Source organism: Podarcis erhardii (assembly GCF_964252035.2).
Source record: "Podarcis erhardii genome assembly, chromosome: 6".
NCBI classification, from domain to species: Eukaryota; Metazoa; Chordata; class Lepidosauria; order Squamata; family Lacertidae; genus Podarcis; species Podarcis erhardii.
This window is the reverse complement of record NC_138510.1, coordinates 32,973,285-32,987,658: the sequence shown is the minus strand read 5'-3', so window position 1 is coordinate 32,987,658 and position 14,374 is coordinate 32,973,285. Positions and strand designations below refer to the sequence as shown.

Genomic DNA, 14,374 nt, shown 5'->3' with positions numbered 1-14,374 from the left:
GACTTAACTTACAATAACTTATAATAAGCATACTATATACAGAACCACACCAGAAGGAAAGAGATAGAAAGAGAAAGTGAAACCCAGGCTCCTTCTGGCCTCAATATTACAGTCAGCATGACCTTGACAGAAGAGATAACAGAACCCGTTTAAGGAAGCTGAAGGAATAACCCAAACATGAAGCTTCTGCTTGTTTCTTTCACACAGAGAAGCTTCCAGAGCCCTCTTGAATTAATTAGACTAGGAAAGATCTCTACACATTAGATCAATACTTTCTGTACTAAGAAATACAAACTGAAAATAATAATGTTAGTCTTGTTATATTTTCTTTTGCTGCTAGTTCTGATTATTTGGGACAGTCATTCATTCATTCATTTTATTTGTATGCTGCTTTCCCACAAAAATCATGCTCAAAACGGCTTAACAAAGAAAATAGGAATACATTTCAAACACCACAAAATCAATTTTATAATAACAAAACAAAACAACAACAGTAACCATAATAACAGTAACAATTTCATAATAATATACGGTAGTTAAAGCTATGGTTTTCCCAGTAGTGATGTATGGAAGTGAGAGCTGGACCATAAAGAAGGCTGATCGCCGAAGAATTGATGCTTTTGAATTATGGTGCTGGAGGAGACTCTCGAGAGTCCCATGGACTGCAAGAAGATCAAACCTATCCATTCTGAAGGAAATCAGCCTTGAGTGCTCACTGGAAGGACAGATCCTGAAGCTGAGGCTCCAATACTTTGGCCACCTCATGAGAAGAGAAGACTCCCTGGAAAAGACCCTGATGTTGGGAAAGATGGAGGGCACAAGGAGAAGGGGACGACAGAGGACGAGATGGTTGGACAGTGTTCTCGAAGCTACAAACATGAGTTTGACCAAACCGCGGGAGGCAGTGGAAGACAGAAGGAGGCTGGAATGAAGTTATGTGGCTTTAGCGGAAATATTATAAAGGATTAAGTAAAAATAGATTGTTAATGGATGAAAGGAGGAAAGGTAAAGTTACATTATATTAAGATAAATTATAGGATAAAAATTGGGAAAGATGGAAAGAATTTGCTGAAATAGCTAACTGAACTAAAATAAAAAAAAAGTGAGGTGCGAGGAGGTCAAGGAAACAAGTTAATGAAAGATAAGTTATGGGAAGGTTTGTTGTGTTTTTTTAACTTTCTATTTTTCTATTTTTCTGTTATAATTATTATTATTATTATTATTATTATTATTATTATTATTATTTTCTCTATTCTCTTCTTTTTTTACTGTGATGTGTTGTTATGTTTTTGTTCAATTTGGAATTATGTCTTTTTCTTTTTGTAACATTTAAAACTTTAATAAATCATAGAATCATAGAGTTGGAAGAGACCACAAGGGCCATCGAGTCCAACCCCCTGCCAAGCAGGAAACACCATCAGAACACTCCTGACATATGGTTGTCAAGCCTCTGCTTAAAGACCTCCAAAGAAGGAGACTCCACCACACTCCTTGGCAGCAAATTCCACTGTCAAACAGCTCTTACTGTCAGGAAGTTCTTCCTAATGTTTAGGTGGGATCTTCTTTCTTGTAGTTTGGATCCATTGCTCCATGTCCGCTTCTCTGGAGCAGCAGAAAACAACCTTTCTCCCTCCTCTATGTGACATCCTTTTATATATTTGAACATGGCTATCATATCACCCCTTAACCTCCTCTTCTCCAGGCTAAACATGCCCAGCTCCCTTAGCCGTTCCTCATAAGGCATTGTTTCCAGGCCTTTGTTTCCAGGCCTTTTTAAAATATTATTAAAATATTAAAATTAAAATATTATTTTTTTAAAAAAGAAGTACCTGGCGTGCTCTGGTCCATGGGGTCATGAAGAGTCGGACACGACTAAACAACAACAACACATATAATGTTTATAAATTTTATCAAAAGTTTTTTCAGTATCTAATGATAAAATAACAAATTGGTGTCTATTTTTAATTCTATTAAATCTATTACTGGTCTAATATTGTATGATGTTTGCCTAGTTTATTTTTTAAATCATGCCTGATCATTTCTTATTATAGACAATATCAACTACATGTACCCTATTTGCCAACATTTTTGTTAAAATCTTTATATCAATGTTGATCATTTACAAAATGAGGAGTTTCTGTTAAAGGAAGCTCTCCCATGAGAGGTGTTTATTGTTCAGTTTTGTAGGCGACAAACCTATGCACACAAAATTGGGAATAAATGCCATTTTCCCCCCTCTTGCCACACTATTCATTTGTTATGGATACAAAAATATGCAGCTATGTTTACTACCTGCAGGATCAGGACCAGAGCCAGATCAAGACCATAAGAGGTCCTGAGCACCAAAAAGCTTATGGTGCCTCGCAAATATAATTCAAAATAAAAACAACACTAAACCATAAAATAAGATTTTATTGGTTACATTTCATCCTCTTATTTCAGTTATCTGAAACTAACATGGCAGGCTAAGGCTGTTTAAATCTCACCAGTTGTAATGTGGAGGGCAGTGAGGAATGAATAAATAGAAGTTGATTCATTCAACAGATAATTGTTTGTGTGAACTGGAGTTAATAGTACAATTAAGATGAATTTTGCAATTTTGCAAATCATTGCTCACTGTTCAGAATGAAAAGATGAAGTAATGATTGTGCTATAATCATTTCCCCACTGGTCATGTGCCACTGCTTTGGACTTTATTTATTTATTTATTTTCACCTTTGATGCCTGAAATAAAGACTAGGTAAGTCCAGTGACTACTAAAGCCTCTGAATGATGGGAACTCAGGGCATTGGGTTAAATCTGAACATATTATTTGTTAAAGAACTAATTAGCTGAGTTTAATTAAGTATGCTTTATTATGAATCTTTTATACCAGAATGAGACACTTAAAAATTGAAATTTTACTCTTGTCAAAAATTGAAATTTTACTCTTGTAAAATTGAAATTTTACTCTTTTCCATCTCATAGGTTCCCCAGCCTTAGTTAAGACTTCAACCTGGAAACAAGGACACCAGGAGAAAGTAGCACAACAGAGCCAACAGTTCCAGTTTTAAACTAATATCCCCCCCCAACAGGAAGTGCTAGCTGCAACCCGGAAGTCATTCTGGCGACTTCCCGGAAGCTGTAAACTGACACGCTCGGGCAAAAAAAGCCTACTTCCGGTGGCGCGTGGAAAGGAAGCAAGAAGGAACGTGGCGGAAGTTGATAGGGAAGAAAGCACCTGCTAGTGGTGCCTAGCAATAAGCGTACCGGAGACGGATCCAGTAGCTTCGACGGAAGCTCCCCGAAGCCGGAAGTACGTCACAAGGTTGGGCTCAGACTAATACCCTAGCGGCGGGGGTAGGGGGAAGTTGACAACGGGGAAGCGACTGAGGCACTTAGGCTGCGTTTTCCTCGTCGTTATGTCCCGACTGCCTCAGGAGGCAGCTCAGAGCCAGGACAGGAAGGGCGAGGGGCACGAGGGGTCCGGAGCTTCCGCCGCCTCGCCCTGGTGAGTAGCGGGCTTCGCAGCTCCCTCAGGTCTGCCTTATTTTGGGGGGCGGGCGGCGGGTTAGAGCGCTTGGAAGTATCGGATTCCGGAGCCTTTCGGCGGGGGAGGGGATGCCCGCGGCGGAGACACGAAACTGAAGGGGAAAACAAAGCCTTTGTTTCCGCGACGTCGTTGTTTGGCCCTCGCGCTGTAACTACCACAGCGCCGCGTAGCGTTGGGTTCCGGTACTGCGCGCTCTTGGATGCCCCCTGCGGGCTTCTTGAGCTTAAAACAGCTGAAACAGGAAACTCGCCGCTCTTCCGCTTGCCTCGGTGAAAGCGCGACCAGCCTTTGTGGGTGGTTTCCCCCAGGTAAGAGTTACGGGGAAGGTTCTTGTCCTTTGCCACCAAACACACACGCACACACAGACACAGAATGCGTGTAAGGCAGTAACAAGGCATCACAGGCTGTCAACCAAAATAGTGCCCTGCCCCAGCTCTGCTCCTAGTGGTTAAGCAAAATAATAATGGATAAAAAAATTATCTGGACTTCAGTGGTGTCATAAAACAGGAGACTAGCCTCTGAAACTGGTTTCATTACCTTGCTCTGATTTCTTGTTTTGTTACACTGTTTGTATACCGCTTAATAGATAGAACGTATCTCTAAGAAGTATGCACAAGAAGACTGAAATAACATTTTTTTAAAAAAACAAACTATACTTAATTACAAAAATACAGTGTATCTTTACACTTTATTTCAGTGTATCTGAAGAAGTGTGCATGCACACGAAAGCTCATACCAAGAACTGACTTAGTTGGTCTTTAAGGTGCTACTGGAAGGAATTTGTTTTGTTTTGACTATGGCAGACCAACACGGCTACCTATCTGTTACAAAAATACAGTTGACATATAACTGGTAGCATATCCACTGAGTCCTCTGGTCAGGAGGTGCTGTTGCTGGATGCCAGATCAGTCCATAAGAAAACCATAAGAAAACAATTTGATTGGGGATGAGCGGGCTCATCTGGCTTGCATTACCAAGACTTGGGTGAGTGAGTTGTGTGGACTGGACCTTAGCAAGCTCTGTCTACCTGGATTTTCAGTACTGCTCCAAGCAGACCAAGTAGGGGGTCAAGGTGGGGGAGTTATCCTTGTCTATAAGGACACCATCTCCTTGACCAGGGATGGCCAAGGAGATGGTTGGTGTTGGGATAGACAGATTGGGGATGCTGTTAGGCTACTGACTGCCCTGTTGCCCAGAAGTATCCCTGATAGGCTGGCTAAGGTTAGTCTCTGGGATATTGTTGGAAGACCCTAAAATGATAATTGACGGTGACCTCAGTATCCACACGGAGGGTGCTGTCAGGCAAGCTCAATAGTTCATGGCCTCTATTACAACCATGAGTCTCTCTTAGATGGTTATCAGTCCAAAACACCAGGCAGGGCACACCTTTGATATGATCTTTATCCAAGTGATATGAGGGATGGACTGAAGATAGGGTGTATGCAATACACTCCGCTGTCATGGTCAGACCATTATATGGTTAAGTTTGGACTGGCAATGGCAATTCCCTGCCCTCCATAAGGGTGGTGGGCCCATTTGAATACTTGGAGACTGATGGAACTGGATGTGTTCTGGAGTGCTCTGGGAGATTTTCCAGTGGAGAAAGTTGGTGACCCTATTGAAGCCCTGGTTTCGCTATGGAATGGTGAGATGAAATGGTTGACACAGTGGCTAATTTTGCAGCTCGTATTGTGTCCGCTGCCCAGCTGCCCAGCTCACACAGTCTAGAGGTGACTAACTCTCTGGGTAAGGGACCTCTGGAACCCTTTGAAGTGAAAGTCGGTAAACTTTGGTGTGATGTTGACTCTTCACTTGCTGCAGCTCTGGTTGTAGTACCCAGTGTTGCTATTGAGGATGTTTTGTGGGATCAGTGTCACCTTATGCAATCAGCTGATGTGGACAAGATGCTGGTGGCAGTTCCTCTGACCATGTGCCACCACAACTCCTGTACCTCCTGGTTTATCAAATCTACCAGAGGGAGATAACTAGTTGGGATCAGAGTGTGGTTAATGCTTTGCAATGTGAGGGGGTGGTTCTTTCTGCTTTGAAAGAGGCAGTGGTGTGAGTCACTCATGTGACCACTCCTAACAAAACCAGCTCTGGGCCCTTCCTTTCAGTGTTAGAAACTGGGATAGAAAAGCTAGGAGCCAAATGGCTTCTGGGACCCGGGTTATAGGCGCCAAAACAGAATGTCTAGTTGTCACGGAGTGGGTGGGTTGGCAACACTTTTTATTCATTATTTTGAGAAGCATTAATTAATACGCAAGTCACATAAGTGACACATTTTTAGCAGAAAATGTGAACACATATTTAATTTAGTGTTTACAATAAAAATATTGGTACCATACTTCTGTTTTCAAAACACTCTATACTCTTTATTGTTAAACTCCTTAACTTATTATCTATTCTTAACATTTACTTTGAGGCTTCAAAGCATAAACATTTCAGTGATCCTTGAGTGTCAGCCAGGTGCAAAAAATGGCACCCAGACTTTTTGAGGTGCTCGCAAATGGAGAACCTTTAGGCGCAAAATGTGCCTGGCGCCCTGCTAATTTCAAACCCTGAACTTCCTTTAGATTGGAACAGCTATCAGCCAATTGCCAATTCCTGTTTTGGGGGGAAGGTGCAGATCTGCACTGTTTACCCATTTGCTATGAGTAAAGTTCAAGGTGTTACTGTTAGTATATAAAGTTCTCAACAACTTGAGACCAATTTGCCTATGAGATCGCCTTGCCCTACATGTGTTTACTTGACCACTTGGATCGGAGGAATTGGTACTGCTACAGGTGACAAATAATACCCGTTTCACATTTTTAAGGACTCCTTGGTGTGGCAGCGCCTACATTTTTGAACTCCCTGCCTACTGAGATCAAGCATGTGCCTTCACTATGCTATTTTCAGTGCCTGCTAAAAACATTCCTGTTTTGACACACTTACTCAGATGCTTAGAAAGCTGAAATAATTTTAATTTGTTTTAGTATGTTAACGTACATTTTAAAATAGCATTGTAATTTGTTCTTGATTTGTGTTATCGTTTGTAATCTGCTTTGAGGTTGTTTTTAATCAAGTGGTGTATAGATTGTATTAAATAAATAAATAAACATTAGCCACCCCTCTACTCACACTTCTTTCTCCACAGTTCTGCCCCTTTCTCCTCCAGCTGCTTTATTGCACCATAGAGAGGGCCTGATTTTATGGAGAGGCACCAAGGGAGATGGCATTTCCTCGGCTGCCCACAGTTGTGCCCCATTAAGCAGTCAGCTGCACTCTCCACACACAGCTTCAGGTGCAGAAGGTTTGGTGAGTTTCTCAGAGTCCCAAGGATGGAAAAAGGACACCCCACCGCCCCAGTTTTCTCTTCAGCCTCTTCCCCTTCTCCAGCTGCTTTCATTCCATTCTCTTGCTCTAGTAGTGTCTTGAAGATAACGGGCTTCTCAAGTGTGCAAGAACATTTTTTAAAATAATGACCTCCCAGTGTGTTTCAAGACGAGTTGTTCCTTAGGAGCACTTTTGAACAACTAGTTTGAACTTGTTATCTACACACTGTTGCAATTGACTGTTCAAGAGTGTTCCTGAGAATATATTGGATCCATAAATAGATCTTGAACACTTGGAGGCGGTCTTCCTTCTTTTTCCTGCAATTGGTACCTTCCCATTTTTCTTTTCTGCCTCAAAAATAAATGGCAAACTGAATGAGGCAGGTGAGCATCTTACTTTGGAAAGGGGAGCCCTTCCTTTCTGCACCTTTTATCACAGTGTGCTTTCCCCTGTTGCTTCAGTATTGTAGATTGAATGAGTGAATCTGTTAGGCTTGGTGTCTTTTTCTCGACAGAAATTTATGTGCCTTCAGCAAGGGTACTGAAGGCAGAAATTATCCCATCTCTAGTAAGGAGCACCTTTTAATTTTTTTACCTGGCATGTAGCTGTATAAAGGCTTCCATTGGAAAAAAAATCTGATGACCTTCAACAGCTAATTAGAGAGAAAGTGGTTCTCCTAGTGATCAGTGATGAAGCATGCCATGTTGTTATGACTATAAGCTAACAAATAACACAAATTACACTGGTTTTGCCTTCCAAATTAGCCAAGATACTTTTCAGTTGGCTTTTCAGATAAGCCTCTGATATGTTCAGTGTAGATGTACCATTCACAGTACATAGTTTAATGCAAAATAATAATAGTGTATGAGTGATAGTTATTTACATGACTTTTCCCCTTCAAGTGTTACAGGTCATATATACAAAGTAGTTCACACTACTGGTCTGGATGGAAAAAACCTTCTGGAATTGCTTCCACTTTCTAAACGTATAGGAAACATTGTGTCGTTGGTTCAGCCACCAGTCATATCTGATGCTAAAGGGGAAGACTCCATGTCTGGTCATAGTCATCTTAAGGACCTGTTTACAAATATAACTCCATCTTCATTTGTTAAAGCTCCTGAACTTAATACAGCTACTCTTGGAAAATTAATTTTACCAAAGCCATTGGAAGAAATGGAAAATATGGAAGTAGCTCCTTTTGCAAAAGAGAACCCAACTACGCCATCAACTTCTACCATTCACAGCAGTTATCATTCAGCTGATAATTCCTGGGAAAAGGATGCTACTCTAGTTTCCCCACACAAGAGCAGTGCAGAATATGTACCTGTGAATAAAAAACTCCCAGTTACTGTGAAGAGTCCTGCAGTGCCCTCTGGACATCACCTCCAAATACCAGCACACGCGGAAGTAAAATCTGTCCCAGCTTCTTTTTTGCCTCCAACAATTCAACAGAAGATACTGGCCACAGCAGCCTCAAATGCCTTTAGAACATGTGAAGTTACAAACGCATCAACTGTTATATATGTGTCGCCAGTAAATACAGTGAAAACACATTTAAAACCATTGCCAAATTTATGTCCACAGCCTGTCGGGGAAGTATCAAAATCTTTGGTGCTGACAATGGCACAAACACCAGCCAGTAGTTCTGCCCTGGCAACGTCTGATAGCCTGGGAAACCAGTCACCTCCTATGAAGTGGGTTGTCGAAGAAAACCCACAGTCAGAATCCTGCCTTGTTCCTGTAAAGTCGTCAAACAGCGTGGCATCAAATATCTTAAAAACATTGGTTAATCCTGAAAATGGAATAAACAACCCTGCCAGTATTCTGCCTACTTGTTCGAACAACCTGAATGAAAGCCAAGCAAAAATGCCCTCGATTAATGATAATGCTCTGGTGATGTTCAATGGGAAGGTGTATTTACTGACTAAGAAAGAGTCCACTGTGACATCAGCAAGCAAATGTGGCAGCCAAGTATCATTCGGTGCTGAAACACATTTCAGAAAAAATCCATTACCGTTCATTAATTCAGCTGCAGATAGTACAATAACCAACCAAGTTGTCAATTTAGTATTGTCGAAGAACAAAGGAATTGCCCCTTACGCAAAGGATCCAAAATCCAGTGAGAATATGAGACTTTTCCCACAGTCTGAACTAAAGGATTTTAAAGTTACGTCTCCATCTCTCACACCACCACATGGGAATCTGCAAGTAAGCAGCATCAGCCAACCTGAGGCAGTGTCCACACCAGAAAACGTCCTAGCTGGAGGAAATGTTGCTAAAATATCAATCACAAAAGAAAGGATAAAGCATTGCTTACAGAAAATTATTCCTCCAAAAGTACCTGCTGCTGCTTTAAAGCCATCTACAAAGCATGGTACTTCTGAAGACCAAGATCAAAAGGTAACTTTCTCACTAGAGTAAATTGTACCAGTGGTACAATTGTCTTTGATTTGAAGTGTCAGTTGCCTTAAATGAGTACTGTTACATAATTATTTTGATAGGGAGGATTTTAATAGGCTATCTGACAAGTGAGAGTAAAAAAAAAATGAAACTGGTTTTCATTGCCTGCTGCCTCAAGTCTTTCACTGAAAAGAAATAAAATCTGAACCATCAGCTGTTGTAAGGTTCTGTGTTTCTCCAGCAAAAATACTTTGTTGATGTCTATAGTATTAAGATACAGAGGCACTGAAATAGAGCTACCATGCAAGCTACCAAGCTGTTGGGGCTAGGTGTACTGCTTGCCCTGGGCAATTTTGATATTTAATCCAAAGGGGCAATGTTCTGACAGTTCGGAAGGGGTCCTATTTGTTTACTTGGGGCAGTATTGAACTAAAATCCTTGTGCAAACACAAGGATTACGATAGTGTACCAGGACTTCCACCCCTCTCCTCCTAGTACGTGTACCCTGCACTGTCCCCAGATCTGTTCTGGAAGGTTGTGAAAACCACTAAAATATATTTAAGAGGGGGAGCGCATTCTGTTACATTCAATACAGCCCCATAGCTATTTATTATTTATACATATATATGTGGAAGGCAATTCACAAATATGCCCCAAAGCGATTTACATAAGCAATTTTTTAACATAATTTTGAAAAGCACCCAAAACAATACAGATTTCAAAACGAACACCTAAAGAAGAGACCTTTCCATCTAGCTGGAAAACCTTGTCAATGTCTTCATTTATTTCCAAAAAGTACAGATGCGCTGAAGAAGGAAGTTAAAAAGAAGTTAGTTTTCCTTAAGCTACGAACCAGCATTCACAAATAGCAAGTGTCCAAGGCTATCCAATTCTAGGGCTATCACTTACAGCAGGGCTGGGGAACCTGTGGCCCTTCAGATGTTGGACTGCCATCATTCCCTGATGACTTGGCCATGCTGGCTGGGTCTATTATGAGTTGGAGTCCAACACCACCTGGAGTGTCATGGATTGCCTGTCCACTGGATTATGACTAATGGATTAAGCTTCAGTATATGTTCCTTTGTAACCTTTTTTCAGCCACAGACAATCTTCCAGGGGCCATATACCAGTGGCGGGCAGGTTCAGAGGTAAACTGAGTGGATCCAGAAGCAAAATGGGTTCAGTAACAGTTGTTACAGTAGTTACAGTCTCACCACATAAAAGCCAGAGGTTTCTACATGCAAACATTTCTCCATCCAGGTGAGCAGTAGGCATTATCATTGCTCAATTACATGTTCCTGCCAGACAAAACCACTGATGAAGGCTATGGAACAGGGCTAGTAAGGGGTCTGGCTTGAAGAGGAGCATGACTTGGGAGAGTCCAGAGTGCTGAATTGAGAGTCCTGGAGCCCCCCCAAAATTAAAGCTTTGTGTACAATACCCTTAATCACTGTGATGTTCTGGCAAGCTTATATAATGAACGTTTATTATTTCAGATGGAGAGGATACTTGCAGGAGTGGCTGCTCAGATCAGACAAAGGAAACAGAGAAAACTCTGTCATGAGTTGAGAAAAAAATTTGGCCTGCATAGAGAAGAGAGAGTATATCTGCAGAGAATTCCTTTATCAGTTATTCTCAGAAAATCAGAAGTGACTGTGTGTTCCAACAATGTACAGATGAGTGACTCTTGCAAATTGCCACCGGAAGTACCTATTAATCCTGGACCTGAGGAAGAGGAAGAGGTATCCGAAATGCTTATGTGTCTCACTATACCATTTTGTTGTTTGAATTATTTTCATATTCATCAGTATTGTTACTCAGTCATTGAAGCTTCATGCAATGATGGGCTGAGCTATTGTTATGTCGCAGTGTTTTCAAAATATTCTAACTGCTGAGCAAGCAGACCAACTTCTGCTTGGTTTGAAATAAACTAATAGGTATAGAATGAGCCATGTGGACACGTAGTAAAGCAGAAAAAAATGAATGGAGAAGGGAGAATGAGTATGCTGTGTACAAAAAGAAAAAGAGAATCCCGAGAGGATGGGTGGAGTAAATTGGGAGAGGGAAAACGAGTCCAAGAAAGGTAGAGAAAATGAGAAACAGGTATTGTGAAAAATATTCAGGGGGCCCTAGCACTCAAAAGTAATTTCTATGATTATGTTAACTTCGGAAATATTTTGACATATATTTAAAAGTGACAGCTGGTGCAAAATGCAGCAGCTAGGTTGTTGATTGTGGCACTCCATCAACACCATAGAAAATATTGGTTGAGGGAGCTGCACAGGCTGTCAATATGCTAATAAGCACAGTTCAAGGTTTTGTTAGCATTTAAAGCCTTAAACAATTTGGGACCAGGGTATCTAAGGGACCACCTTGCCCCAGAAATGTGCTTTTTTACAGGTGGTGACAATTTTGTGCAGGGTGTTCTGTTCACAGCCCCCACATGCATCAGCGGAGCACATATAAGCGCTCCCTACCCCACCAGGTACATAAGGACCCGCATGTCGGCGATCACACATCAGCAGGACATGCCTAAAATGGTCATTACCTATACTAGAAACTGGACTTTTAGTGTTTTGGTTTAAACCCCATGGAATCAGTTACTAGCTGAAATTAGACAGCTTAGTGTCACGATGTTTAGTCGCCTACTTAAATCATTTTTAAGAAGCCTTTCTCTGAAGTCACTGGTTGAACAATAGTGTATCTGAATAAATAGCTTTATTTTTAATTTTTTGGAAATATTTTAGAAGAAATGGCTTTAATGTTTTAGAATTTGTAGAGATTTATTATTTTCTGGAATTTGTTTTTAGAACTCATGTTTTATTCTGGTTTTTATATTGCACGCTACTTGGATGCCTTTATGCTATGAAGTAGTTTATGAATTTGTTAATAAAATTAACAAAAGTTGGTAGATGTTCAGTAGATTTTAGGAATATAGGTCAGAATTTTAGGAAAATCTAGCCCAGTATTGTCCATGGATTGGTTGGGACTTTATGCGTGCTCTATTGCTGAGCTGCAGTCCCTCCTGAGCTTTGGAAATGAGTGGCAGTAAGGGGGGGGCGGAATAACATTAAAGAATTTTAGTATTATTTAAAAAAAACATGATTTGTGAGTAGGGCATATTCCACGATGCTAGGTGGATATTTTCATACAAATCTAACCCACTCCTTTTCCACTGATACTGAAGTTTATACAGTCCCAAGGCATGGAATACATTGGTGGTAGTTAAGCAATTAGAATAGTTCAAGTTATAAAACAGCTTTGTGGACTATATATTTTATTTTTTTTGAATAGTTATAATGTTGCAATAATATAGTATTACCTAATATTCTTCTCTCCCCCCCCCTTACAGATAACTGAGGAACAGGAGGAAGAGTTGAATATAAAGAGGAAGGCAAAAATGCTACCAATACAAGAAAATACAAAGAAGCAGAAAACAGAGATACAATCTATACCAAAGCCAAATTTGAAATGTGGCAACTCTGACTCAGTAGTGGATAACCCGAGTAGCTCTTACACACAACTTGTATCAGAGCAAGGAAATCCTACAAGCATTCTGCAGTTCTCTCAAAGGGTGGACCCACACTCAAATCTTTGTGTTCAAAGTAATGAAGAGAACAAAATTTCAACCTCAGCTTTACACTACAGTGAACATGAAACTCCTTTAAGCAAGGGTACTTTCAGAGAAGATTTTTCATTTAACCCTCCAGATCTGGAGGAAACAATAAGAGAGGAAAAAATAGCAAAGCTTAAACTCATGCTGAGGGAACGAGAGGCAGCACTAGAGGAAATTCGTAAAAAAATGCAGCAGACGTGACAAGCCTAGTCCTTATGTAGCCCCAAATTTTGCTGCAACCCCTTTGCGACTTGTTAATGTCATTTCTTGTTTCTTGCATATAAAGCAAATAAAAAAATCTAGTTTTTTATGTTTACATATTGAGTGCAAGTATAAACATTTTGAAGCCTAGGAACTTATGTAGCAGTGTATTGTTCGCAGAATGTGATACTTGTTAGTTCAATATATTCTCTCATTATTTCAGTAAATGCAGTTTATATTCTTGTTGTTTATTGAGGTTGTTTCATAGAATGAAATGTAAATGTTTTTTTTTCAGTTTTACGTCAAAAGGAACAGCTTAAGTTTGTTTCAGAAAAATGAAATTTCTAGAAAAATTGCTAGTATTAACTTATTTGAATTGGGTACTTGGAATCAAATGTCAATGAATGGGGTAACAGTATTGAATTCATCAAGCTTCTTTAGTGATAAAAGTTTGATTGAATTTCCTTAAGCCAGCTTGAAAAAAATCAACTCTTTAACTTCACCCAGTTCAGTTTTTAAGGTGAGATCTGCAACAAAGTGGTGTGCTATAATGTTCGTATTCAGGATGCCTGACAGCCAGCCATGCTCTTTTCTGAGGTACCCCTTTCCCTTATTTGTAAAGCTCTTGCCCTCGTTGAAGTGTATGTATCTTCTGGTTTAGTTTGAATAGAATACTTACTGGTCTAATTTGGTATGTTTTATCTCATGTTGGAACATATTTGACAGTAAAAATGTATTCATCAAGGCACTGCATATGTAGATTCCTGCCACAAAATGTTCCACTAGTGTTCTTGTTTTGTTTTGTTTTTGTTTTTTGGCACTCTCAAAATTTGGTTGCATTTAAACCATTGGCCAGAGTGCCATATAGAATATGTTTCCTTACCTAATTATTTTTGGTAATCCATTAATAACCAGCTACCTTGAATTGTATATTAATACAAGTGGTTTAAATGGTTTTGGTTGTCCTAAAATATATAGAAATGAGTTCATCTCATAACAATCTTGTTTTATTCAGTTGCCTACTGTTCAGTTCCCTCTTACTATGTAAGAGAAGTCAGCCCCATCACCTGGGTTCCATTGACAATGGCTGTACAATAACTTTACTGTTTATGAAAACAAAATTTTAACTTGTCTTTCTTGTTGATACCAGTTACAGATAGGTAGCCGTGTTGGTCTGCCATAGTCAAAACAAAACAAATTCCTTCCAGTAGCACCTTAAAGACCAACTAAGTCAGTTCTTGGTATGAGCTTTCGTGTGCATGCACACTTCTGAAGAAGTGTGTATCTGAAGAAGTGTGCATGCACAC

At 40.1% G+C, this 14,374-nt stretch overlaps 1 protein-coding gene across 8 annotated transcripts; it reads left to right on the top strand.

Annotated features, from left to right (window-relative positions):
- Nucleotides 1–3,125: 3,125 nt before the first annotated feature.
- On the top strand, nt 3,126–14,067 carry LRIF1 (ligand dependent nuclear receptor interacting factor 1). 8 transcript variants are annotated; one of them, XM_081867003.1, is made up of 5 exons: nt 3,126–3,295; nt 6,672–6,832; nt 7,753–9,250; nt 10,747–10,992; nt 12,603–14,067. In XM_081867003.1, exons 3-5 carry the CDS (start codon nt 7,901–7,903, stop codon nt 13,065–13,067), a joined length of 2,061 nt encoding a protein of 686 aa, XP_081723129.1. In that variant the 5' UTR covers nt 3,126–3,295; nt 6,672–6,832; nt 7,753–7,900; the 3' UTR covers nt 13,068–14,067. The 8 variants fall into 8 exon arrangements, with proteins under 8 accessions (XP_081723129.1, XP_081723127.1, XP_081723131.1 ...); XM_081867001.1 differs by having other exon boundaries at nt 3,126–3,307; XM_081867000.1 differs by lacking the exon at nt 3,126–3,295 and adding an exon at nt 3,327–3,490.
- Nucleotides 14,068–14,374: the final 307 nt, after the last annotated feature.